Genomic DNA, 27,513 nt, shown 5'->3' with positions numbered 1-27,513 from the left:
ATATGGTCTATGTTGGCACCAGCATAGTTTGTCCCAACCAGCCACTGTTTGTCATTTATGCACATAGTGCATAACCATATCTACAAATCCGTTTTTGCTGCATCTCCTAATTTCTACTCATTTCCTCAAAACAGAGTGTATTTAGAAAGTATGAAATGCAAAGTCTAGCAACCAAAGTCTGGTACTTCATTTGGATTGCTGGTGCTCTTCAATTTGGACATAAACTAGCATGGTAGATGCTTGCATTTTAGGTTCTACAAGGATTACCATCTACATACTATTTATACAAAAACCTTCTCTTGAAAATACATGAAAAAGGAAAACAAACAGGTTGATCTACAAGTTACTCGCGATTAAAGAAACTACTTGTTTGAACCCAGCGCCGTGCCACTATCTGGTAACCTACCAGTGGGCAGCTCACTAGGTTTACAAGGCGATAAACTTGACTCCTTATCTCAGTGAACTATGATTAACGCTTACCATCGTAACTAGTAGTTGCCATCATTAGCTCCAGCTGAGTGGTTTTCTGCTATCATTTTGTATAAGCCTCCTTCATGTTCCCCAAACAGACATATTTAAGCTACAAGCACAGGGAACAAGACATGTCAACACACACACACTCTCTCTCTCTCTCTTGGAGGAAAACTTGACAAGAAATAATTAGGGAAAAATACTATTATCCACTTACTTCCAAATACTCATCTATCCCATATTTTGAACCTTCTCGTCCAAGACCAGACTGCTTAAATCCTCCAAATGGTGCCACCTGCAAGATGGAACAAATGGTATTTAATAATTATTGTCATCTACTGAGAACAAACTGCCATGTTTGTGAAATTTTCACCTCAGTAGATATCAGTCCTTCATTTACACCAACAAGTCCATATTCAAGAGCTTCAGTTACACGCCAAGAACGAGGTATGCTTGTTGTGAATATGTAAGCAGCAAGCCCTGTGCCATTATGCATGAAAATAGCATATAGTGCAATATAAGAAATAATACAATATAAACACCAATACGAAGTTGGCTACAAGATTCCATTAAACATCTATATGCCTACCTGAGGCTTAGGTCCTTCTACCATAGGTTCAAAGAATACTTAGCTCAGCCAAACACCATTGTGCAATATCAAGCAGTACTACTAGAGCATATCAGCGCTCTGCATTTTTTTTATGCTTACAGTATTCAAAAACAAAATGAAAAGGGAATAGAAGGTTCTCTAGGTGTCGTAATAGTTTCCATCTCTGTTATGATTATATCTCTTTATTTTCCATAACATTGAAAACTTTTCCATGATACATTTGTTTGAATACAATTAAATACACAAACAATATTGTTGATTATAGTTTATTTTCACAATCTAACAGTATCTTCCGAGGTGAAAGGCAGCATATGCTTTACCAGAAACTGAAAACTATGTTATGGAGTTGGACGGCATGCAATTGCAGGAAATTCAGTGTTAATGTTCCTCTTATCATTTTTATGATGAGGAGAATATGCAAACTTTTTAGACATGAAGAACAATAATGCTTTTCATGTGTTCATTCTTTACATTGTACCAAGGTTTGCTGGTCTGCTTTCCTCTCCATACTTTTCCAAGGAGGCAGTCAGCACCCTATGGAGTCTCAGCTACACCACTTCTTACATACAACATAAATCATGCTGGATTGAAGCAACTGGCAGGTGAATAGCAGATGAGCTGGTTGAATTCATGTCTTATTGGCCAAGGTATGAGCTCGAATCCTTGTTGCAACAAATACTGAAAACCCTAGGGTTGTTTTGTGGCAAATATTGAAGGTCATCATTTGGACTTGGTTTGGTAAGTGGGCTCTTGCCCTGGACCAGTTGGGAGAAGTCTATGAGGGATGGGTTACCTCTCATGTAGCCACACTGAGCCTACAGGAAGACATATCAAGAAGATATAAACAACTAGCAGCATAAGTTCAAGGCAACAGTATAGTAACCTTAAGTCATTCCAATGTAGATCCGGTACTATCTTTTTACTAAGCATGTTTCTCAATCCATGGAATGGTACATGCTTAAAAGTGATTCTTTTACACTTCTGTAATAAATTCTTCTTGGAAGTTGAAGCCCAGGTGCTTCAGAAAGGATGAACTAAATAAGCCCTTCTGTTACCATTTCAGACAATTTATTACAGCTCATCAATATCCAAAAAAGTCTTACATTCCTGACGAGTTCACAACAAATGATATACTAACTGCAATGTGCAAAATAATTGGAGAAACAATTGAAACAATCAAGCCTACTACATTAGAGCTCTTAAATCATAATCTTGAATAGTTAAAACTGGAACTATCTAAACATATGCTGCAGTTACCCATTAAAGAATGCAATATTTTAATATTCCCTTTAAAAAAATAGATACATTGATGAAAGCCATGTTGATTGCAAAATTAGAAAGCAAATAAAAAGTCACTAACTATGCTATCTTAACTATGATTTTTAACATCATACTAGCCTGACTCTGTTATCTTTTCTGACAAATTAAATGATTTTGAGGATTTACATATTTTGTCTAATCTTAAAAGGCATTATACAGTGGCAAGATGAAACAGATAATATTTAATGTTCAAGAAGTAAAAGTTAATGAATTCCAAGCAACAAAGTATAGAGTAGATCGAACTAATACTTCGCTGACCAAAATCAGATTCCTGAAATAGAGAAGTTTGTGCACTGAAGTGTGGTAAGAACCTGCATTTGTGTCATTAGCTATATGAATAGCATCTTCTTCCGTTTTAAAACGCAGGAGCGGTGCAACTGGACCAAATACTTCTTCCCTGTAAGCATATTAATTGTTGGTTGATTAAAAAAAACACAGAACAAAAACAAATAAGGCTTATAAATGAAACTTCTAAAGGATCACAGAAATCAGATAACTGTATGGTACTTATGAAATGTTAGCTTTGGTACTATAAGATTCATGAGGATGGATACTAGAAACAATCAACTAACCATAACAAATGCTTAAATTTCTCAAAGCATACTACGCTGTCAGTGCAAGCTTTTCCAGATGAAAATTAAGCCATTCACAGACTATAGTTAACCAACATCACAAAGTAAAATAGTAGCCAAGGCATGCCATCATGAATGTTATAAATGGTTTTGGAGTTTCACCTAGATACGAGCATTTCATCATTAACATTCCCAAGTACAGTAGGCTCATAAAATGTCATGCCCAGACTGTGTCTCCTTCCCCCAAGTATAACGTTTGCTCCCTGTTAAAAGATAATGAATAGGGATTTCAAGGTTATATAGAATCATAATCCAATGCAGATTTATGCTACTAGGAGTCAGAGATCTCAAGCGAAGGAAGCCCACCACATGCCTTAGATGACATTAATTATTTCACATCCAGATTATTTAAAAAAAATGAAAAATGCAATAAACAACACATCACAATATGTCTGCCAGGGGCAGGCAGAAGCCTTCTCTGACAAACATTCTTTCCCCATACAAGAGTTTTCATCAAGGTCCGCCGTACCGGTACCGGGTCGGCGTACCGGTGGCCGGCCGGACCGGTACGGTACCGGTCCGGTCCGGTACGTACCGGCCGGTACGCGATGGTTTTAAAAACCACAGCGCGAGGCGCTGTGGTTCTATAAAAAAAAATCGTACCGGTGCGAACGGCCGGTTCGCACGGTACGAGGCCGGAACCGGCCGGTACGGGCTCGGAACCGGACGGTACGGGCTCCGAACCGGCTGGTACGGCTAAAAGAATCGAGAAATACCGATTTTTTTAGTGGTTCCAGTACCGGTCTAGGACCGGACCTGGTACGTACTGGCCCGTACCGGCCGATACGGGCCGGTACAGCATTCCATGGTTTTCATATATATATGCACTAGTGTCTATACTATGATGTGATGCAAGAACCAATTCTCTACCAATATCCTCGAGAGCCAGTGTCCATTAACATCACTGCGGCATCCTTATACATTTAGTAGCTAGGCGTTGGGCTGCTGGTGAACTGACCTCATAGCATGATGGTATAAATTACTCACCATTACCTGTTTATGGGGATTATGTAGTCTCCAAACCCTGCTATTATATTAGGATGCTTTCACAATGATCTTTAAGGATGGGATAGGCATAGCATATACTACAAAACTGACCTGCTAGCTAAGACAGCATTAATGCAAATATACAGTTGGGGGAAAGATGAGTCTCCCATATATGTCACATTGGGTTTTTTTTTTTTCCTTTTGGCGGCAGGGGCAGGGGGATGATAATGAGGGTATGAGTACTCTTTCTTGGCTAGGATTTAGGCTTTAATTCTGTCAGTGCACAAACAATGATGAATTAAGGATCCACACTATCGATCACGGCCTAAAACAGACAAAGTACCTGGTTTCGAAGGTCACTTATCGCAATAGGTGGTCACAAAATAAAGAGAGGATTTCAATGGATCAATGCCACGTTTTGATATGTTCTATGATTTACAAGCACCCAAAAAATTGAACTTTGATTGATACATTTTAAAATTTACGAATCATAATCAACAATGTCAACTTAAACTAATGTGTTATTGTATTTTTGTGTACATGTGGCAGTTTTTGTGCCATATTTTTTGCATGCACTCGATGCATAGTTAAATTACCTCCGAAATAGTGAGTGTTTGTTTCCAAATATTTTTAGTGTAGATTATAATCCTTCAAGACTCTCCCCCCTGTAAAGCATGGATATGGATGCTTGATACAAACATGACATGATACAGATATACCGATATAGCAAGTCATGAAAAAGTAGGACACAATATAGCCAGAATATCTCAAGGAATATATGTATGTACGTACGTAAGTATGTGTATATATGTATACAAGGTTCGCCATCTCGGTACCGGCTCCATATCGGTACCATCCTATTATAGTGTTCGTACGCAGTACAATATGGTAAAGTTCAGCATACCGAGTGTCGATACGGTATGATAACCGGTTCGGTACCGGTATGGTACAATACCGACTAGTACGGCGAATGTATATATGCATATACATGTAGATGCATATATATGTGTACATATATATATGTACCTACGAATAAAATACATGCATGCACATATACATATACACACACATACATATATATGTATATGTATAAAAAAAGCATCCATAAAGTATAGCAGCCTAGCAAATAATTAGTCCCACTTTATACGATAGCATTAAGTCATCATTTGGTCATTATTCCATAAACCATAATCTATACTCCATATTTTAAAATTAATATTATAAACTACAAAATTTACCCTTGCAAGTATCTAAGTGTATCCAAAAAGTATCCAGATTCAAGAGTATTTTTTAATTTTGAAAAATAGGATACTTAACACAAGCATCGGATACGTATCTGAGAAGTATCAAACGAGTATCAATATTAGATATAGATACAATAGCGACATGGCACGTGATTTTAAGCATCTGCGCTTCTCTCACCCACTAGTTCACACATTTTACAAGATCTGTTACATCTATATTTAAGTGCATAAGGCTGCAAACCATGCCTGATCTTCTAGATGAATAGCAAGGCTGCATAATTGGAGACTCTTGCATCACTGATTCTAGGTTTTACCTCCATATGAAAGTTTGATTGCTTATAACCAAATAAACTCATAGGTCCTATTTGGTTGTGGAATAATTTAGCCTAAAGCAAATCGGCAAAACTATCCTTCACCTACTGTAACTTGGAGCGAACTATTTCAACCTATAGAGTGGAATAGTTTACTCTGGGTTAAATGGAAAAAGTGGTACCATGAACTTTCCACAAAATAGAGTTTTTGATCAGAATAAATGAAATAAGTGGGATAAAGCAGGTTCAAGAAGGTCAGTTCCATCTTATTCCACAATCAAACATGACCATAAAGGTTATAGATGCCTTATAAGGTATGTGTAAGTTATAATAACTTGAATGACAAAATTGATTTATTAATACTGATGTTAGAAATTACCTTTGAAGTGGCATCTTTGATAAATTTTTCAACCTACAAAATGAAAATTTAAATACAGCATGAAACATGTGATTAGACTGTTTAGAAGCTCTAGCAATTAAAGATAAATTGCTTACTAACAAAATTAACATCAGAGAAATTAATATGTCATGTCAAGAGCATGAATCACCTTTTCTACAGCAGCTTCATTGATTAATGGGCCCTGTACAAAGAAAACCAAAAAATTCCGTGATCAAGTAATTAGAAATCAAACGAAACTTAGAAATAAAGTTCACTTTAGAAAAGAAAAATTAAGCTAAAGCACAATCAAATGCTTCTGCAACACAATAGAAGATGCCATATTATGCATGGATGGAAAGAAACTATTTGTTCCATAAAACCAGTCAACAAAATTGGTTATTGAAGATAAACTAATTTCTAAGTGTCAAAATAGATACACTTTAGGAAAAGAATGGTCATAAAGGTAGGCCAAAATGACTCCAGTTTTGAGTTCCAGGACGATAGAGCACCAAATGAAAGAAATTAGTACCTGAGCTATGCCTTCTACGAGGCCATTGCCAACATGCAAATTCTGAACAGCCTTTGCAAAAGCATTTGCAAACTTTTCATAAATGCCTGCATATAAGGGGTTGAGTATTCTTAACGGGACAAGAAGTAGTGAAATAAATAGCAGGAATTTTGAACAATCGTAGTGATATTCTTCAAAAAGCTCAGCGATTACAGGAAGTTTGAATAATTATGGTGGCCAACGAGTAACTCAGCAATTCTATTATTAAAAAAAAAAGAATGAGCAGTAATTTTGATAGCACATCATCGCTATCAAATTTAATTTCTTATAAATTAGAAATTTAGAATATGGAAGAACTAAAGCACTAATAGCCAATCAAAAACCCAGCAAGACCACTCATAGACAAAATATACAGATCTAAAAGACATGCATACCAGCAGCACATAATATGATAATATACTAGAAGCATCTCTCCAAGAAGCCTGACGTGGATAGTGGAATATGAGAGGTTGTACAGCATGATCTCAAGCATCTAGTCAAACAGATTGCATGTAAGTCCTTAAAACAGTAAAGTGCAAGAGAATACTGTATTTCAACCAAACAAGCTAGCTGTATAATATTTGTTCATTTATCTGATCTTCAGCAAAATTCAATGAATCCAAACCAACAAATAAGAATCCTTTATAGTTTATAGTCTAGCAGGGACAAGTATATGTAATTAAACTTGAACAAGAATCTTCCTATGCTTGCTAGTTTAATGAATCCACTTGACTTTCTGTCCTATAAATGGATATATACTAAGTCAAAGCATGTATCAGAAGTCTTCTCCCTACTTTTCAAAGTCATCATGAGATCTTCTAGTATGTTTGAATTGCATATACATGCATACATACATACACACATCTATGCATGCATGCATACATACATAAGTGAGCTAAAGTTTAATGGTAGGTAGTCAGACCAAAGTGCGGTTACTAAAGTTTAATGGTAATCTCAGTTAGGAGAAATTTTAAAATATGGGATGCTGTGATTTGAAGATATCACCACTTGATGTGAGCTACAACATCTAAAATGCCTACAAAAAAAATTCTGGAAGCCCAGTGCCATGCATCGGGTTGTCCTAAAATGGAGAGTACAATCAAAGCTTAAACCTAAAATGCATTTGTAGCCCATATTAATAGAGAATCCAAATCGTTGGTCTTGATCTAAGTATCTCGAAGCACATAGCAATCAACAGCAAACCTTTTTGGTTGCTTGACACCTGTAATTGTATAAGCAAGGGCTTTGACAATATATCTTCTACTATATATAATGCAAACTCTAGGCCAGGGTGCTTCTCCACTGCTGAGTTCAACTCCACCATGGGCCTCAAAGTTGGCGCAATTCCGTCATTTTAAGGTTTTTTATAGTATAAATGTTTTATCTCTTACACTAGGAAACTTCCATCATCCCTTTCTCCTCCTGGTCCATGTGCATTGCATGTGCGGAACTCAAATGAATTTTAATTACAAGAAAGATGATCCATTCTATATATGAGCTCTGATGATAAATTAAACACAACATTGTTCTAGCATATGACAAATGTTCTTAGTATATAACTTATAACAAAGCAAAATATGGAAAACTATTTGCCATTCTGCTAATATAAACAAAATATGCAATGAAGTCATGAACTTAAATAAACCCAACAATATAGTAGCATACAGGAGAAAACAAATGTACCTTCTTGCACCAGTATTCTATTTGCACAAACACATGTTTGCCCACTGTTACGAAACTTTGCTGCAAGCTGAAAACATCAATAATAAAGAGGATGTTTAGAGCTGGTAAGACACTAGGTTAGAATCAGATAAAACTGATAGTAAAATGTTGTGCATGTGTATATACCGCTCATTCTTATCAAAATCTGTCTAAACACCATAAATAAGAAAACCATGGAATCTAGCCACAGTATGAGATGGCATAAAGAAACGGATTAAAAGGCATTCTGTGATTCATCATCATACAATCTATGTCTATATCTTTTCCAGTGAGCAAATATAATGCTCTCTAAATCTGGGAAGGCCTATGCAGAAATGTTTCATATTTTGGAAATGTAGAATGAAACCCACCATGTTTTCAAGGGAAGGTGGAAAAGAGCCACACCTTGATCCAGTCTGTATCTTTTGGACATGCAACTGAGCAGTGGAAATGGCTGAAGGCTAAAGCACCCACTCTAGGAAGTAGGAAGAAAAGCATCTGACACTCAACTAACATGTTCCATCTAGAGGCTTCAAGGAGAATTTACAGGTATAAATTTTAGCTAGCTATACTGCATTTTTACTATCATCTTAGCATACAAAAATCAAACATAAAAAGATGCTTGGGTTCTTCTAGATAACTTAGTAGTTGTGATGACTAATTCTTAAGGGAAGGTCAAGTTTCCAAAATATCTAGTATGATGTATGCTAACTTAATAATGCCAAGGAATGTCAATTGCATACGGAAGGAAGCATTCTAGTGAATGTGAAGGGCTTAAACCGGAGGTTTTAAGGGGCAGTCCATGCCAATGGCACATACCATGCCTGGCTGGTGGCGGCAGGGGGCGGACATGCACAAAGTGGAGCCAGGATTTTCAATGCATGTAGAGAGGGAGGACGGAATATTATCTGCTAAACATGAGTATATTTACTTATTAACTTGCCTTTGAATTTATTGATAAATAAATATAAAAATTCCCTTAGTCTGTTGCCAGTATTAAGTCCAACGGATAATAGGAATCATGGTTTTAATAACACCTTATATGATGGCCATACTCTAAAACAATTACAGACCATGTTAGCATTACATTTGATTGTTATGTCCATTCTAACAATATATGATGGCACATGATTAGGACATCTCTATACTGATAGCTTTGCTTTCTAGAATAGCAATACTAGTAGAAATTATAAATTTAATGCTATTAAAAAAATATTTGATCCTCAATCATCAATGTGAATTTGATGATTGTCATCTATAAGCTATTACATGATTTAATGTTATCACTAACGTATTTTGAAGTTATTATGACACAATAACTATTCTCTTTGCAATTAATGAACTACTCCATATTTTGAGAAATAGCATTGAAAATAAATGATAATGGCACAAGATCGATAAATTTAGATAACATTAACTAGTAATGTAGGTGCAAATAGTTAGGAAATAGAGAAAAATAGTCCTTTTTAAAGCTAGGCTAATATCCAATCATGTTCTCTAGCCTTTGCATAGCATGGGAAGGATCATAGCTGATGAAATTACAGTTGCAACTTTTGGACAGGATAAAATGTTTGCTTAGTTCCTTTCCATGTGACGATAGATATGAGAGATTGCCTGCTTGCCAGACTAAAGGACAAAATGCAACGAGTCAGGTGCTAATTTTGTGCCGCTACTATAGAAGACGTGCAAGTCTTAATTAGGGCAACAACGGCTGTATATATGGCTATACAGTTATAAAATAGGCATACATATGTGAGTAGAAGTGGCCCATCCAGCCTATCCTTGGCTCTGCTTCTGTGCATGTCCCAAGTAAATATGGCAGTGTATCGAATTATACTGCAGTCAAAGGGTGCCGATTAATTTAGCATGGCTCAGTATCGACCAAAACCAAATCAAAAGGTTCAAAACACTTTCATTTTGACCCTTCCATTGCCTGGGAAATATGCAAGGTTCTTTCTAGGTTGTGGACAATTTATGACTTGCTGGCAAACAACTTGAACAAAAACTATTACATGTAAATGTGGAACTAATCCCCAATTGAGTCCACTAAGAAAATCTAAAATTCAAACTATATCAAAATAAAATCAATTTTCCAACTTGAACAAACTTTGTATTCTTCAGTTGGGCCCAAGGTTGTCAAGGCAGCTAGGCCACAGCCAAGTGACTTAGGTGTCCAATAAGTAGGTGACCTGGCTGCCTAGGTGCCTGAGGGAATTTAGACAGAATTTGATGGATCAAAGTAACAACTTTTTAAAAGACTAAGGCCACACGTTACCAGTATCTTGACTCTTGAGTCTAGCCGAACCAGTCTTATATTTTAGCTTCCAAAGTGTTTTGTCTAATATGACACAGATCAACATAAACACATGAATACATGTCTTATTGTTTTAAAATCTTAGTCTCAGAAAAAGCATTTAAAATTTAATGAATGATTACATACTATCATTATCAAGGATTGACATTAAGATAATGATGATGGATTATGAGGTTGATACATCCCAGAGTATTGAGTATGCATACTCATACTTTTGATAGTATGACTTTGTGGAGGGGCTTAAAGTATTGTTTTAATTCATAAAACAACTCTTAACTGCACTAGAAAGGAATTTAAAGTACTATTAAAAAAACCCCAAAAAGGTAACCATTGCCACTATCTGCCAGCCTGTGTAGTTCTGCCCAATGGTTGGCACAGGCCATACCAATGGCATTCAAATCCTTTCTTACACACCCTAAGTAGGTCATGGATGTGCTGCATGTGCATGAAATAATTTGAATAATATACTCTATTTGAACCAACTTATGTCCAAATTTTCATAGGAAAAGCAAGAATATATACTGATTGTACACATATATAAGTACCATATGGACAAAATTATAGGATACTAAATTATATCCAAGAGACCCTCTTTATCTTGGATAGATCATGCAACAAGACTTGTCCAAAGAGAGACAGCCCTACCATAAGATATACACTGTATGCCAAAGTGCCAATAATGAAGATTATAGTTATGGTGAACAAAATATCAGTTCATCATATATTTATTGTATTTTGCTTTCTTTTATTTTAAGTAGGAACAGCGTGAAAAAGTACTACTTTAGATCTATTTTGGATTGGGATGAGTCATTAAGTCGTTGAGATTTTAATATTTTGTTGTTTTTGGCCTCCTTCTATAAAGGCTGCTGCATAATTTGGAACTTTGCATTTCAGGAAAGATTCTGGGTATCCACATAGAAATTGATTTCTTGGTTTTCAAGGATCCTAGTTTCATTACGAAACAACGTGTAGAACTTCTAACTCACAGTTTTGATTGAATACACTAGTTCGGGATTTAAATTATTGTTTTAATTTATAAATAATTCTTAGCTGCACTAGAAAGAAGTTGAAAGTATCATTAAGAAAATAAAAAAAGGTGTGCACCCTAATTTATCATCCAGCAATCTGATTTATCATCAGCAACAATTTCATTGCAACATATCAAGATACCATCATCAGTGAAAACCCCAAGGAGTGATCAATATGCAGTACCAAACAATTTACATAGTTTGATTACTATTATGAAAAATCTTAACTACAACTTACATAACCTGGAGAAATGCATATATTGACAAATAACATTCTGGTAAAGAATATCAAGATGCTGTTTTTGGCTTACAGCGCCTTTTACTGCAACATCCAGATCTGCATCATCAAAGACAATGCAGGGTGCATTTCCACCAAGTTCCAAAGATATCTGAAAACATAAAATTTCATAAGTAGCAGTAAGTAATCTAATGTTATAATTATCATACAGGCTTTTAAATCTAATCTAAAACTTAGTAGAAATTGATAAATTGGTGGAAGTAATTTTTTTCTAAAACAAAAGGACCATGTGACCAAATAGGCTCAGGTTCAAATAATTAAAGCATCCATCTCCAACAGATTTAAAATATAACTGGACAATATATTCATTTTAACTCCATAATATCAATCACTGGAAGCACCCTAAATGAGAAGTATTATAGCATGGCTTAGATAAAAGTATTCATTACATGAACAAGCAGCAAAGGATAATGTTTAAAATCAGATAAAGACACTCTGTCAGCATGCAGGAGGCATCACATAACAGTAAAGTACCCATTATGACTGCAAGGTTCATTTTTTCATACCTCCAGCTTATGCTGATAGATCAAATGATGTTTGATCTTTCAATTTCAACTTCTAAAAGCTCCATTTTTTAAGCAGTTATGTCCATAGAGTTTATGCTTGAAAATTCCACATACAGTAAAGGTTCTTATACCACTTTGTTGGGAAAACAAGCTTCTCTGTAGAACAAAAAAATATCAAAAAGCTTTAAGTTCTTATGATGTATCGTTTATTAATACAACGGTTAGTGTTTGGAATTTAGCACTCAATCATTGCCTTGTGTATGGGTCAACCACCTTGGTATTTCCATAATTACAATAGTAACCTAGACTTGACAAGGTTGACTTAATTTTAAGAAAAATAACAGAGACATCACACACAAAGGTAATCAATACACGGACATGGAAATTTAGGTACCAAAATCATACATGAGGAAGACTAGGATAACCTACACATGCAGAAAGGCTTCCTAAATTTTCAAAATTTTGAATACAAACTGGAGCCTTCATATTTGCATATCAAGCACATGCACTTTAATATATGATCATTAAACTTTTTTTTTTCCCTTAGGTAGAAAGTTGTTAAAAAGACTGTCAAAGATATTTATTAAAAAACTGAGATTGTTAAATTAGGTTTTACAAGTTTCGATTTGCAGTATAGAAAATATTTTGTTTGGACAGAAATTCAACTAACTTCGGTTAGATGAGGAAAATTAACATGAAAATTTAGCATCAAACAGACATAAAAAGAAACATCAAATTGATCCTCCTCTGGAGCTGATTGACAGGGCCCGACAGCCACCTTTTGATATTTATAATTTGTTCGTGGAAGCACTTAATCTCCTCAATACACGAGGATGTGAAACAAGAAAACCAAGAGAAGACACGAAACAGTTCATGTCACTTGAGGGTTAATATCATGTCATGCACTTTATATGGTTCTCTTTTGTCACTTCAAATTTCTCCTCTCTTTTTACTTTAAGTCAAATATTTCATTTTTACTTTTAACATAGAAGATACTCTACAGTCTACCCCACTTGGGTAATAGTGGTAATGCCAAAGTATGAGGTTCATATGCCATGAAACGAGAGGGAAGCACGTAGTACCTAGGCTGCTAATGTTGGGCATGAGCCAGCCAACCATAAGTTCAAGATGGCCAGTCCTAAAGCTCAAATCATTTAGGCCTAGCTTGGTTCAAAATAACTAGGCCTGCACCCAGCCCAAATTCGGCCTAAAACTCGCAACAATTAGAAAATAAAAATAAATTATTTTTATTTATTTATCTCCCTTCTCAACAAATAAATATTTTATCAAAAAATCTTAAACACCATCCAAATCAAGCCAAAAACAATTCTGTGCCTAAAATTAGAGGTCCAGGCTTCGCCCATGGCCCAGTTTGATTAGGCCAACTTGGGCCTGGGCAAGCCAAAATCAACAAGAGCAACCTTGGCCCATCAGAAGCCCTAATAATATCAAATCCCTTTTTTAGTAACTTACTAATTTATTAATCAATTCCCTTAACTTATTATATGTTCTATATGGGTATTTAATATGCCTCCTGATTATGTTAATGATCCGGATATCTACGAGAGGCATCGCCACTCGTTCCTATTTTTAGATATCATTATGTATGTTTGTTGGACTTCAAAAGTATGTAATTGACTGTATCTTGATTTGAAGATTTTTTATGTTGTTCATTTTATGATTTGTATCATTTTTAAAGCAATAAGATGCATCATCCGGCAATAAGATACACCCGGTACCGGTTCGGCGATCCTTGTGGAGAACATCAAAAAAACATCAAGAAAACATCAAAAAAAAATCACATTAGACTTAAATTTATAGAAAAAATTCAAAAAGAAAGAGAACTCCCACAAATGGGAGTTATTTAGGGCCAACCGGTTCGTCCCGATTCGGTTCGGTCCAAACCAGTACTGAACCGTACCGGGTGCTGACCGGTACGGCACCCCGTACCGATTCGGTGATCCTTGATAGGTAAGCATATTCTTTCCAAAACTCCATCTATTTACAATGGCATGATAATTAGTTGAACAAGCTTGCATTCTACAAATAGAATCTGTAATACATAGAGAAAAAAGACACTTTGTATTTAACACTTCAAAAGTAGATGGTATGCACATATTCAAAAATTACACAGCCAAATCATTACCAAGCATATTTATGCATAAATCAGGTAAACAAACATCTTGTATTGAACTTTTGCAATCTTTGAAGAATTTTATGTGAAAAATCCTTGCAAAAAAACTCAAATTAAAGTAAGAAATACTGATCTACTGCATAAAATGACCATTTTATGGATGAAGTACTTTTCCTTTCGGTAAACATACCCTTTTAACAGTATTTGCTGAACCTGCTAACAATTTCTTCCCAACAGCTGTTGATCCAGTGAACGTGATCTTTCTTACCTAAAAGAAAGCTAAACATGTCACATACAACAGTTCCCTGCTCCTAACTCTGCATTAAGACCAGAACAATATAGGAAGGGAAAAAATCAAACAAAAGACAGAACCTTGGTGCTTTGGAGTAGAGTATCCCCAATATCAGAAGCATTGCCCACCACCACATTCAGCACACCCTAAATGATAACAAGCCAACAATAATTAATATAACCAAAAGTTTAATGACATCTATTGATGGACTAGCATAGGTGCAAAATCACTAAAAAATATAGCATACTCCAAAAATAAACAGTAAAAGACAAATTGAAAATCTGAAAGTTCAGATGAGAAGAAAAACAAATTTGGACCCTAAGCAGGTACAGCACAAATGGATGCGTAAAATATGCTATTTTGAAATGGAAAATGTGGAACCAAAAAAAGATAAAGTGCACTGCTTGTCCATCTAATAAAAGGTAGTTTGTCAATATTTTTAGTCAGGGCACCATTTCCCATGATTAGGTATTTCATGATGCAGCACCTGTTTTTTGAACTTAATTGAATGAGGTGCACCAGTCACTTTACATCATCCACATATGAACACCCTCACATAAACATGCACGCAGATGCACATACAAATCTATATACATATGCATGCACACACATATTTATACAGATTACAGACTCAGTTCTGCTGGGTTAGAAAAAAAACTAAAAATCTGATAGTGAACAAATTATAAAGCAACATTTATGTCCAAAATAATAGCAATTCAGAACACTTCTCTCACACTCCTACCTTAGACCAATTTGAGGCATCATCACATCCTCATTCCCGCACACATCCAAACTGTGATCCACTACCACTCTCCCTTCCAATGTGTCATAAGGCCTATTTTATATCATATTGCATTTATATTAATGGGCAAATGTTGTAAAATCCATATGTTACATGTTTTTTGTAAGTCAAGATTGCCATACCCCGAGTAACTGGCTTCACTTGTTAATTCACTCCAATGCTTATTCCTCAAGTTTCAAGGGTCTTTGAAAACAAATTGGCTTTTGAGTTATTAATTTGAAGCCAAATTTTGATTAAAAAATATTATTGCATTGGAAAAAAAATCAAGTGACCAAAAAGAAGAATATAGAAGTGAGAGATTACTGGTGGTATTCCAGCTTGAAGAGAGAGCTCAGCGGCAGCTAATGCAGTCAAGGGTGTATACTCTGATGGTTTAACAACAACGGTGCAGCCACAAGCTAGTGCAGGGCCAACCTGATACATCATAAAATACATACCTTGTAGACAAAGAAAGCCATGTGCAAGGACAAGCATAGTTTTTCCTTTGAAAAGAATAGTTGTCAAAATTGGACATATAAGAGCTGACAAAGACCTTCCGTGTAATCATGGCTAAAGGAAAGTTCCATGGGGTAATTGCGCCAACTACTCCTACAGGCTGCAAGACACATCAAAGAAACACTAATTACGGTATTTTTTGGAGAAAAACCTATGCTTGGTGGTAAATCACTAGAATTTACAAAGCATACACATATGAAAGAACAACAGAAGATGAAAAAAACGAATAGATCAGATAAAATGCAAACCAAAGTAAATATTAAACAGCACCATCTCAACAAAAGCTTTGATAAACACGATTTCACAAGATACAAGTCATATCCTACCTATATTTTTTCATTCTCAACCAAAGTTCCCTTAGAAGAAACCCCAAAAAATGCTTGCTGTAATTAAACATGAGAAAAAGTGCAAACTATTTGAAACTGGTGGCATACCTGTTAAACCTGCACAACAGTGATGAAAGTTATTATTTATAATGGCACATTTGATTCACATTCACGTCTAGACCTGCCTATCCCCTAGCACATTCTTCCCCTAAGATTCTTAATGTAAAACAGGTCAGCATGATTGCTAATAAAGGCAGTCACTTGAACTAGTCCATATGTAGAAGTAGTACGAATAACCTTCTCATCATGAGCTTTCTCAAAACCCTTGTTGCAGCATTTATCTGGGAATTTTCAGGTTGTTCATGATCTTTTTAGTCCAATGAGTATTTTATCTCCCTTTACAAATTTACTTTCCACTTTCCAGTCTCTCTCACATAGTCACGTATAACCATCTCAATTAGTTCTATATCACGTTGTCCACTATTTCCATAATTTCATCATCTTTAACATTGATCATCCTAGTATTTTAACACCTAGCTACCTGTATATTAGCATTTGAATCTTAGACTACAACATGTACTTAGTGTATTAAAAAATATATATCCACTTGACCTTTCTTCCGCCATCAAGTTGTATAATTGTACAATTTAGCTCATGAAATCAGCATGAACTGAAAAAATCAGAGGATTTAGAAAGTTGAGTCATAGTTAAGTAGCTCATAAATTTTGCACTACTGTAGTCAGAGCAGTCTAATATTTCACCATTATCACAAATGATTCTACATCTCACATGTAATAAGCTACCACTACAAATTAGTTTCCCTATTAGCTATCGTTCATTTAAACAAACTACATACTGGCACTTGTACCCTTGTTCTGATCTTGGCTCTAAAAAGGGCCATTACCCAGTTATGATCCTGGCAATCTGGGGTCCTAGAAGGGCCATTGCTTGGTGTGATGACCCAGTTATGTTCTTACCTTGGCTTTATAACTCTGAAATATATTCCCTAATATCCTCACTTCTCAACAGCATCCAGAAATTTCATTCCCTTCTGTCCAAATTCGTTTTCTGTGACTATAAATTTAGAATCTTAACAGGCAATCTTATTGTTAACCGTCAAAAATTTATTAATACTTTCAATAAAAAGTTGATAGAAATGTACAACACACATAGTTACAGAAAAACCAAAGTATGAATCAACTATGGTATCCAAATAACTGCATTATACTTTTAGTCAATTCATAATATTATATTGCTTCTATGATGTAGCAATGATCCATAAAAACCATATCCAGCACTTTTTCATAAAATCATTTTTGTAAGATCTATGTCCTTTATATGGCTCTTTTTACTAACCAGCATCAGTACCTTACAAGCGTGTGGATGAATGATGTCCTACAGAGGTCCCATTACCTTTTTTTTGCATGAAACCAATCAAACCACCAGCTGTGAACGCTGCATTTGGTTAATGTTTCATTAGCATGCCAATGAGATCATTCTCATTTTCAAGCAAAGTGATCACAGTATCTGATCATTAACAAATTAATTTTGGTACATATATTATTTTTAAAAAAAATACATGGCCCTGAAGAAAAGCCAGCTTCTCCATATTTTTGAGTTAAGACTTCAATTTAGATTGCTCAGCCAAAGGCATGGCAATGAAGAAGTTATAACATGCAATATTTCATAGGTGCTAACAAAACCAATTGTCACCCCCATTATTTCTAAATTGCCTCTTATCGGAGTTCTACTTAATTTTATAATTTTAACTGCTAGCTTTTTCCAGCAATTATTTGATGTCTTGGACCTTTTCTAACGGTCTATAGAAGCTGAATCTAAAACATTATAAATAAACATTCTTTTTCTTCTTTATAAGAATAAATAACTGTTTTTTCCAAACCAGAAACTGCATAGTAGTCTATAAACTCCAAGATGGATGAGATACATATAGTGCACAAGCTTGTGGATGTTCAAAGAGAATTCATTAAGCAAGCTAGCCACTTGCAGTCATGCAGCATCCTTAGATTTTTGGCTCATGTGTTATGAACAGTTAGTAAATTTTAGATCTACATATAAATGTTGTTATCTTTGAGTAATTCTTTATTGTCACTTAGGCCACTAAAAGTAATAATGAAAGAATGGATCCAAGAAGACAGCCTCTTATTAGATGTTAGGAAATAAAATGAAAGTAGTGGTTTCTATCTGAAAGGCAATAAACTACTAGAAATTTTTAAGCATCCAAACAGACCGCTTGAACAATTCAACAATATTTAAATATTCTGGTTACATCCTTAAGCCTTATGAGTCATGATCATTTAGAGAAATGAGTAAAAGACTTCTAAAAGACAAATGGCAAGTCAGATTATTTGATGATAACAAGTCCACGAACTAGAAGAATGTAAATTTTTCATCTAGTGAACGTATAGCCACTTGGAGATTATCTAAAATGAAGCTAAAAGACAATAGGTTAAGGGAACAAAAAATATGAAGAGAAGATCAAATTAAAAAGATGTATGGGAATTAGTCCGTTGCCTGTTTTAATACAAATAGTCGGCGATCAGCTAGTGTAGCAGGAATAATGTCACCATATATACGTTTTGCCTCCTCAGCAAAAAATTCAATAAAGCCAGCACCATAAGCAACCTGCAGAGGCAGTTTCAATAGCATTTTAACTTTGAGAGTAATCTATGATTGATAGAAATCACTTATGTTTACAATTGCTCCCATGTTCCAAAGTCAATAAGATACCTCACCCAAGGCCTCTTTTAGAGGCTTCCCTTGTTCCAAAGTCATAAGTAGTGCGAGTTCTTCCTTGTGGGAAATCATTAGATCATACCTTTAGAAACAAATGTAACCAAGAAGCAGTCAAATGATAACACTTTCTATGATGATGCTAAAGGTATATGATCAACATTATATACATGACAGCTGATTCAGTGGATGGAAGATAGTCAATATTTGACACAGTTTCACCATGAAAATGCTGAAATGAAGTGTTTAACAGTATGTACAGGAAATCAAATTTTGTAGCAGAAGACAGACCAGAAAACGTTAGCTTTCCTCTTTATTTCTTCCATATTCGAACAGCCTTTAAATGACTGATGAAGAATAACAGCCCATGTTATCCTCACCTAGATCTAGCATGGAATGATAGAGGATATAACCCTAAAACCCATAACAGCAATGGCTGGGCTGAGAATCCTAAAAGCAAAACCCAGATAGTTGACTCAAGGCTTGTTTCAAAATTGTTATCAACCTTAACCTGAATCTATTGGCCTTCAATGGTCGTCTTCTGAATCAGGATTTTTCTTCACATATCTTCAGCTTTAATGTTTCTAAGAGATTGGTCAAACAAACATCGGCAGAAATTTAACTTTCTCACACATGAAGCCTGACATCTCAGAGAATAGTAAATCAGTAAGAGCCCAAGGTCTAAGAATAGAAGAACACCACATGTTGCAGACCAAGATCAGACAAATACAATAATTAAGTGACAATTTTCTTCCAATTTCTTGGAAAGGCATTTCTCATAAATATTGGTAGTTGACGATCTTGCACACGTCGGACTGGACTCCAAGATCCAGAATTGCTATCTCACGACTTTTGGTGATATTCTGGGTCAAGAAGATTGCAAAAGCTATGCTGTAATTTAACGATGATTTTCTTCCAGTGTTTGGAATTACAGTCATATTAGGATTTCTTTAGAGAGTAGTTTAGGTGACCAAGATTATTCAATTAAACTAAAATGTTGTGATCATTTCTGGACAGAAATTTATTAGTGCTTTTGTATATACTATAGATGTACACAGATCCAAAATCACTTGGAATCTACATCAATTAAGATTAGCATAAATCCCTGATTTTTTTAAAAACAAAATAAAATGAAATGAACCAATGAAGGAGCCAGAGCAGATTCACGAAACCTCCTAATCAGATCAGAAAAACATTAATAACTAAAGCCAGAAACTTCATGGGGAATTTTAAAATTAAAAAAAAAAACTTTCAGGCCTAACTCTCTGGGCTGAATGTAGCAAGCCCAGGGATAGAAAATGTTGCACCAAAAAGTCAGATTACATGTGTCTAGATACATTCTGCAGACAAGCAACCAATAAAGAAAAGAAATTCAATTAAAGAACTGAACAAAGAGACGAACAGAAAACGAAAATGTGATAATACGAAGAAGATGAAGCAGCTAATCCTGGCTTCCTCCTTTTGTTTTCTTTTGCCAAACAGGCCAATTCCACCACTTAATTATCCACCTCTGGAGACTTATTAAAGAACCAAGCAGTTACCCATTCGAGTCCAATTATTACTCCTAAGATAAGATAGATATTAAAAATAGAGGTGTTCCAATGCCTATATCTTTCCAAATAAGAACAAACAATTAAAAAAAAACAAGAAATAAAAAAGGAATATCAAGATATTAACTTGAAAAGACTCTGCTAACACTTTCTTGGAATGTCCCTGAGAGTGTATCTGCTGTGAACTCCAAAACCACAAAAATATCAGCCAATATATGATTTTAGGCCTTAATTTCAAACCAAACTCACCTCCATGGCCTCTATATGGACCAGAATTCCAAATTGATCAGTTAGATGCTCGACTGGAACTATTTGCAGCCCACAACTTCAATTTTTTCAGCTTCTATAAGTGCTCCACATGCAATCACATTTTAAGGGTTTTTGCTTATCTGCCATTATGTTCCCCTTTACTCTGCAAGTGCTGATCTCCAATCTTCATTGTTTCAATCATTCCAAATCACCAAAACAATAAATTTGATTACTTTTCTGAAAACCGTCTGTTACGTCATCAGATTCTACCAGCATTCTCCTAATGTTGTCAGCTAGGGCCTGGTGATGAGTGCTACCTCACTTATCATGGTGATTAAGTTCAACGCTAGCATTTATCCAAAAATGGATGAATTTCATGTACACATGCAAAACAAACCCGCACGCATGCACACACATACAGTCACACTAATAACATCTACATATTGACCCTTTTAATTGCTCTTATAAGAGCATCACCTCATACTGATATCCATAGCTTGATAGACAAAATAATTCCCTCGTATCTTGCATTATCCTCTTCATGCATGCATAAGAGCAATTAAATTGATCATTTATTAAGGCCTCTTATAAACAATAATAAATTGATCTTTTTCTCCATGCTTTATCTATCAGAACATTTCTTAAACTGATGTCTGCATATTTTAAGTCAAAACTGACATTTTATCATAGGCAAGAGTACCCTCTTTACCTACGTCATTCCACCTGGCAACTTTTGCACACTTTTTTGAATCCGAGTAACAATTGGTAGATGAGTCAAGAAATGCACATTGTTTATATATGAATGATAAAAATACCAATTCAAAGTGGTTGATATAACCACTATGTATTAGTGCTTTTTCAGACCTGAAGATTCTTTTTTCAACTACAAGTTCCACTCTTGGAGGGCATATCCATCATTTAGTTTTTTTCAGATTCATAATAAACATAAAAAACAAAGTAAGCAAAACTTTTAGAATGACAAAGCATATTAAGCAAAGACAGAAAATGTCTGAAAATGTATTTACCATTTCCTTAGACACTTGCTCCTCTCACTTGCAGTATGTTTACTCCAAGCTGATGATTAAAAGGAAAAATTAATGTAAATCAAAAATATCTAAGAAAAGTCATAAAAATCATAAAGATGGAAAAGAATATGCATATCAATTTGCTGTCTGTATTGGAATTCACAAGACTGGTACGAAAAAATGATTAGTGAATGCAATAAACTTTTTACCTAGAATAATGCAAAAAATAAGATGCACAAGGAGAAAGTCACTTTAGCGACTTATCCATTAACAATGCATTTCATGGAGATTTCTTCAACCATAATTAAACATTTGTTGCCATGCTATGCATGACATTCAGTAGATATTATCCATAAACTCTTCAATATTATGAAAACACATGATCTGCCATCTGTCCCTCATGAATTAAGGAGCATACATGTCAGATTAGTGATGATTACCAATATAAGAGAAAAAAAAAACAACTATATGATATTCTAAAACTTACATGATATAATTATATTCATAATACCATGATACAGTGAAATTTTCGAGTCCATAGACATGTTTAAATATCTGAAAAGATTTGCATGCCATCCAGAAAACAAAGCCAGTCCTCTTTTCTGGTGGATGACATAAAACCTCAAGACTAGAGCATGATTAATCACTGAGATCCCTCAGAATCAATCCTGTAGAGGATCGTTCTCAGCCATTGAAATAAAAAGAAAAGACAAGCTAGTCCTCTTTAACTCCATGAATGTTACAAACATATCATGATGAACATTTACAGAACACCTTTAAACATTTAAGTCTTATGCATATACTTAAGAGACACATCAAGCAAGTACTAGGAGTTTCAAATAAGGGAAGATGAAACTGTTTTACTATTATGTGTAAAACCATTAAACACTAAAATGCCAGCCAGAGCTTTAAATAAAAAGGTAGAGGGTAACAATGAGTTGAAAAACCAATATTAATCTTGACTCTTGAGTCTGAAATGAATCCTGATGCAATATTCACTAATTCTTGGCCATTTAGTTGAAGATACCCCATTTTTGACATCATGAAAAGTCAATAGGAAATCATATTAGAGGATACTCTCTTCTCCCAAAAGAAACTGCACATGGAGACCAAGCCTTTTAGACTAGTAAAACACTTCTAGGCATCCATTCTTTCTACTGTTTCAAAGGAAACATTCACAATCCTCCTATTTATGTGGGGTTGAAACATGGGAAGGAGACTAGATGAGCCAACTCAACTGGTTTTGTGATAAACATGAAATTCAACTCCACATAAGCATGTGACAAACAACTAATGCATACCCAGACGAGCACTGCATGTCAGCATCAGAATATGCCCATCCACACAAAAGCACCCAAGCAATCAAGCATAATTTATATGCGAGAAATGCTTCTAATTGTGAGCCATGTTCATTATAGAATGAGGCTAAGCCACCAAACAACTATGGTTGACTGAGTTCAGCCCAAACTATACTTAAGCCTCTACAGGTCTTCCATGTAATTGATAAGATTCAATTAATATTACACTTAGGCTATGGCGGTAGATACACTGCTACCTGCTACTGCTTGTGGTTGCTAAACAGATTTGCAACCATATGCACAGTCTGGATCATGTGAAACAGGTTAGTAAGGCTCTTTCCTGGAGAGTTATAGTTAAGCCATATGCAATTCAGAAGAATTCAACTTCTCAAAGAGAAATAGGAAAACTAGAAAGAATCACTTTTAAAATTACATACAGTTAAATGTGTTGTATGCTGAAGATATTGCATCAGTTGTTTCCTTCTTGCCCATGTATGCAACACTTGTTACAATATCCCCAGTAGCAGGGTTTTGCACCTGCCACGACCAATTAAAAAGAAAAGGAAGAAGAAAAACTATTAATTTCTATTCTAACACTCTCGCCCTTTTTCTTTAAGAGATCAAAATTAGACATTTATTGTCAAATGAAAGAGAACATACTTAAGCAAATAATAAAAAACATAAGCATTTCATGGACATATTCCGACTTCGGAGTATGTGGCATCCAGAATATAAGGGAAAAAGGAATAAAATAAAGAAGAGAAATATCTCCAAAACTTGAAAACCTGCATGGTGGGAAATCCATCCCTTATTCTCATCTTCAAGGATGAAAGGTAAATATCATGAACAAATAAGATTTTCTTGCTCATAAATCCTAGCATGTCTTATAAATGATCTAAAAGATTATCTAAACATTTGAAACTATTAGTTGTTTTGTTTCTTTTGTTCAAATCCCCGGACCTCTCACTACCATCAAACTGTGCTATATCTATCAGTGTTTTCTATATCTAGATATGTCCCATCTTCAGAAATTCTATAGGAACACTTCAAGCTTCAAGGTTCTTGATGTATCAGGAACTTAGATTTCATAATACTCATGAAATTTTCAATTCATCAATTGATGATAACATTGTCATTCATGTCAATGTTCAGCATTAACACTATAACAATACAGGACCTCAACCCAAAGAGCTGGCCAGAAGGTGTTTTTTGAGTTTCTTGGCCTATATAAGTACCTAAGATTTACCCAATGCAAAATTGATGTAGGACTAAACACACGCTCACATGCTCCCCCCGTTCAAGCCCTCACGTCCTCGCTAAGTTAAAGATAGACCTGAATGAGATAGACCTGAATGAGAACACTCGGAGGCAGAAGTAAGGTCCTGTCCACAATATGGTTGAAGAAATCATTAATATTCGGCACCTTCCATGCCAACAAATGCTGACACCTGCTGTTGATCAAAATTCTCAAGTGATGTATCAACAGCTTGTAACATAACTTATGGTGATCTATTTTAAAGTATTAACAGATGCAAATGAGATATAGATTTGCATCTTGGTTCTCACTTTAAAACGTAAGGACACTCATGACACCAAACAAAAAGTGAGCAATTATAGTGCCAGTACTTCAAAAATTCATAATTCAGCTCTAAAATGAAAACACATCGTCCTAAAATTGATCCAAAAAGCTCCAGAGCTCATTAGGAGTAGCGAACTCCAACCAAGATGCGATCTTCCCAATCCCCCAGATGAATTTGCATGATAAGATCTCCGGAAGCTTTCAGCTCTTCTTTTACAACCAAGTAGCAAACCTCTCACTCTAAAATTCGTCAACCAGATACAACATCGTAGTACCGAGAAACACTTCAACGACCAACCTTCATGCAAAAAATGAGCACATAAAGAAGGGAAAATTGAAAAAATAACAAAATGCAAGCTTTGAGCGATTGACCTCGATGGTTTTCCCATCATAAGCATCAATCCATTTGCCTCCGATAAGTCCCTGAGTCTTTAACAGCCCCGACTCCCTCACCCGATTGATCGCCGCCCCAGGCTCCATGCTCATCTGCCAGGGGAAAAATTATCAAAATTCATTTCGATCGACGATTCATAGCGATTCAAAATCATGCCAAGATAGAAGAAGACTGGAGGACGGAAGGAAGAAAGATCAACTGTGAGATAAAGAGAGAGTTCGGAATTGAGAGCTATTGACGAAAGGATTGGCGAGGAGGAGGACGAGGGGATTAGGGAAGAAACGAGCTTGCCTGGCGGCGGAAGAAGAGGGAGGGGGTTAGGACGTGGCGGGCGACGAGAGCTACGCGATGCATCGCGAAGTGAATCGGCCAAAACTACGGCACCCTCCTAGTCCTCTCTTTGCCGCCGATTTATATCAAAAAAATATTACCAAGGAAACTGGCATTTGAGCCTACAGTGTTCGTCATCATCCGTTACCATTGTCATTTGGTTTGTCTTTTCCTTACATGCAACCTATCTACTTTATCTCTTCCTCTATTTTAGTTTTTAATATAACACGAACTCATGACGCCTCCCTTGTCTTCCTAACTATTATTAAAATTTAGTAACGTAAAAAATTACACAATAGAAAGCACAAAGCAATTTAACAATAAACTTTAATAGCTATCAAGCGAAAATTTTCGTGAAATTTGGAGTACACTATAATAATATAACAAATCATAATAAAAAAATTAGTAACTAAATTTCTATTGTACATTGAGCAATGAAATTTGATGGCGGACCAGCCCATTAATACCATTTATACCGATGTGAACAACATCCATTGCATATCTTTAACAATATAAAAATTCAAATATAAAATAAAAAATAAATATAGAAGCCATTTTTTTTTCTTATCTTTGATCTCTTGATCCTTATTATCTATAGTCGCTTGCATATCGCATGCTACAATTTAGTCTATAATAACTTAAAATCTAATATAAAAGCTGCCTTTTCTTCTCATCCATACTGGCCGGTAGCTATGATCCCAAGTTCCTTCTCTGGATATTGCTCAATAGAAAACCTATTCCAATATGGGGCTCTAGTAATTACTCAAATATGAAAACAAAACAACTGTAAAATAGTAATATTTGGCAAGATTACTTCTTCCAAGTGTGTTATTCGTATGGCTAGCCATGCATCTCACTATAAATTTTGGTCGATTGCCACATAAAGTAGAGATATGCTACTGGAGATTTTTAAACTATAAGGTTACACACAACCCAATTTAAAGTTATATATAAGGGATAGTTTACTTTTGAAACTCGATCCATATGCATATCCAATGCTTCTATATCATATTCCATTATATATTATAGTAAACTATTATTACTATTATATTAAAAAGTATATAACATCCGTGCTCCTCTATTCTAAAATCACTGCAGTTTAAAGTAACAACAGCTACGACGGTTCCTCAAACACTATCGTATTATAATAGTTATTATATAATTAGAATGGTGATTGCTCATTTTTATCTACAATATTTATTAAATAAATTTAATATTTGGGAATTAATTTCTTGCTGAAAACACACACTCTTATTCATTCATTGGTTAGTAAAAACTTTCTTATCTAGATATTGGTAATTTGTACAAATAACAATCTAATATTTTCATTGTTGATCATTTTTTCACATAATCCTGAAAAATAATGACCATTAAACATTTTCAAGTAACATAATATCCACTATTTAGAAGTTCATCTCACCTATATTGGCTAGCAACTAGGTGCAATGCATCGGCATGCACCACATTCAAGCATCCCATAGCCTCTATTTATCTAGAGTTGCAGACCTCATGGATAACATGATCCATCTCATTGTTAAATAGTGAACCTCTTCCAATATGCAGATTGTAATAAAGTTGCTACGAGGGAGTTGCGCTTTTCAACAGCCTGGATTGAGCTTGAGAGGTCTAGCGTGCCAATCATAATCATCTATGTATTGTACACAATAGTGATGATCGAGTGGTCTCTCATAATATAATGCAGGATCTCTTATGTTAGAATAATTTTAAAATATGGGCTTCTACTGATTGCGTATTTTTATTTTATAAAATAGATTAGATGTATGGTTCATAATAGTACTATGATTAAACCCAAATATGGTGTGTGATCATTTTGTTTTATGGATTTTTGGTGTACTTTGGATGTATAAGATTGAGTCATATTTATTGTGATAATTTTAGTATGTAGGCCAGGAAACCCAATTAGGATTTGGAGCTTTTAA

General features: G+C 35.1%; 1 protein-coding gene across 3 annotated transcripts; it reads right to left on the bottom strand.

The window, feature by feature from the left end:
- Positions 1-153: 153 nt before the first annotated feature.
- On the bottom strand, positions 154-25,712 carry LOC103721452 (succinate-semialdehyde dehydrogenase, mitochondrial). Of its 3 annotated transcripts, none has more exons than XM_008811674.4 (20): positions 25,535-25,712; positions 25,222-25,335; positions 23,708-23,807; positions 21,973-22,021; positions 19,146-19,233; positions 18,930-19,040; positions 16,109-16,171; positions 15,880-15,990; positions 14,855-14,920; positions 14,673-14,750; positions 11,856-11,933; positions 8,185-8,251; positions 6,484-6,569; positions 6,124-6,156; positions 5,955-5,987; positions 3,136-3,236; positions 2,713-2,798; positions 845-951; positions 689-766; positions 154-580 (listed from the first exon to the last, which is right to left on the bottom strand). In XM_008811674.4, exons 1-20 carry the CDS (start codon positions 25,595-25,597, stop codon positions 533-535), a joined length of 1,560 nt encoding a protein of 519 aa, XP_008809896.2. In that variant the 5' UTR covers positions 25,598-25,712; the 3' UTR covers positions 154-532. The 3 variants fall into 3 exon arrangements, with proteins under 3 accessions (XP_008809896.2, XP_038980748.1, XP_008809899.2); XM_039124820.1 differs by lacking the exon at positions 25,535-25,712 and adding an exon at positions 25,443-25,516; XM_008811677.4 differs by lacking the exon at positions 25,535-25,712 and adding an exon at positions 24,992-25,147 and having other exon boundaries at positions 25,222-25,309.
- Positions 25,713-27,513: the final 1,801 nt, after the last annotated feature.

This window comes from Phoenix dactylifera, chromosome 1 (genome assembly GCF_009389715.1).
Source record: "Phoenix dactylifera cultivar Barhee BC4 chromosome 1, palm_55x_up_171113_PBpolish2nd_filt_p, whole genome shotgun sequence".
In the NCBI taxonomy this organism is placed as follows: Eukaryota; Viridiplantae; Streptophyta; class Magnoliopsida; order Arecales; family Arecaceae; genus Phoenix; species Phoenix dactylifera.
This window is presented reverse-complemented; position numbering and strand designations above follow the sequence as displayed.

Bases quoted from the DNA above. Each gene is read 5' to 3' on its own strand.
- LOC103721452 (XM_008811674.4), bottom strand. From the start codon at position 25,597: ATGCATCGCGTAGCTCTCGTCGCCCGCCACGTCCTAACCCCCTCCCTC. The intron at 3,237-5,954 runs GTAATTTCTAAC...ATCTTTTAACAG, and splicing joins TCAAAGATGCCACTTCAAAG to GGAGCAAACGTTATACTTGG. The intron at 2,799-3,135 runs GTGAAACTCCAA...ATATGCTTACAG, and splicing joins GATGAAATGCTCGTATCTAG to GGAAGAAGTATTTGGTCCAG.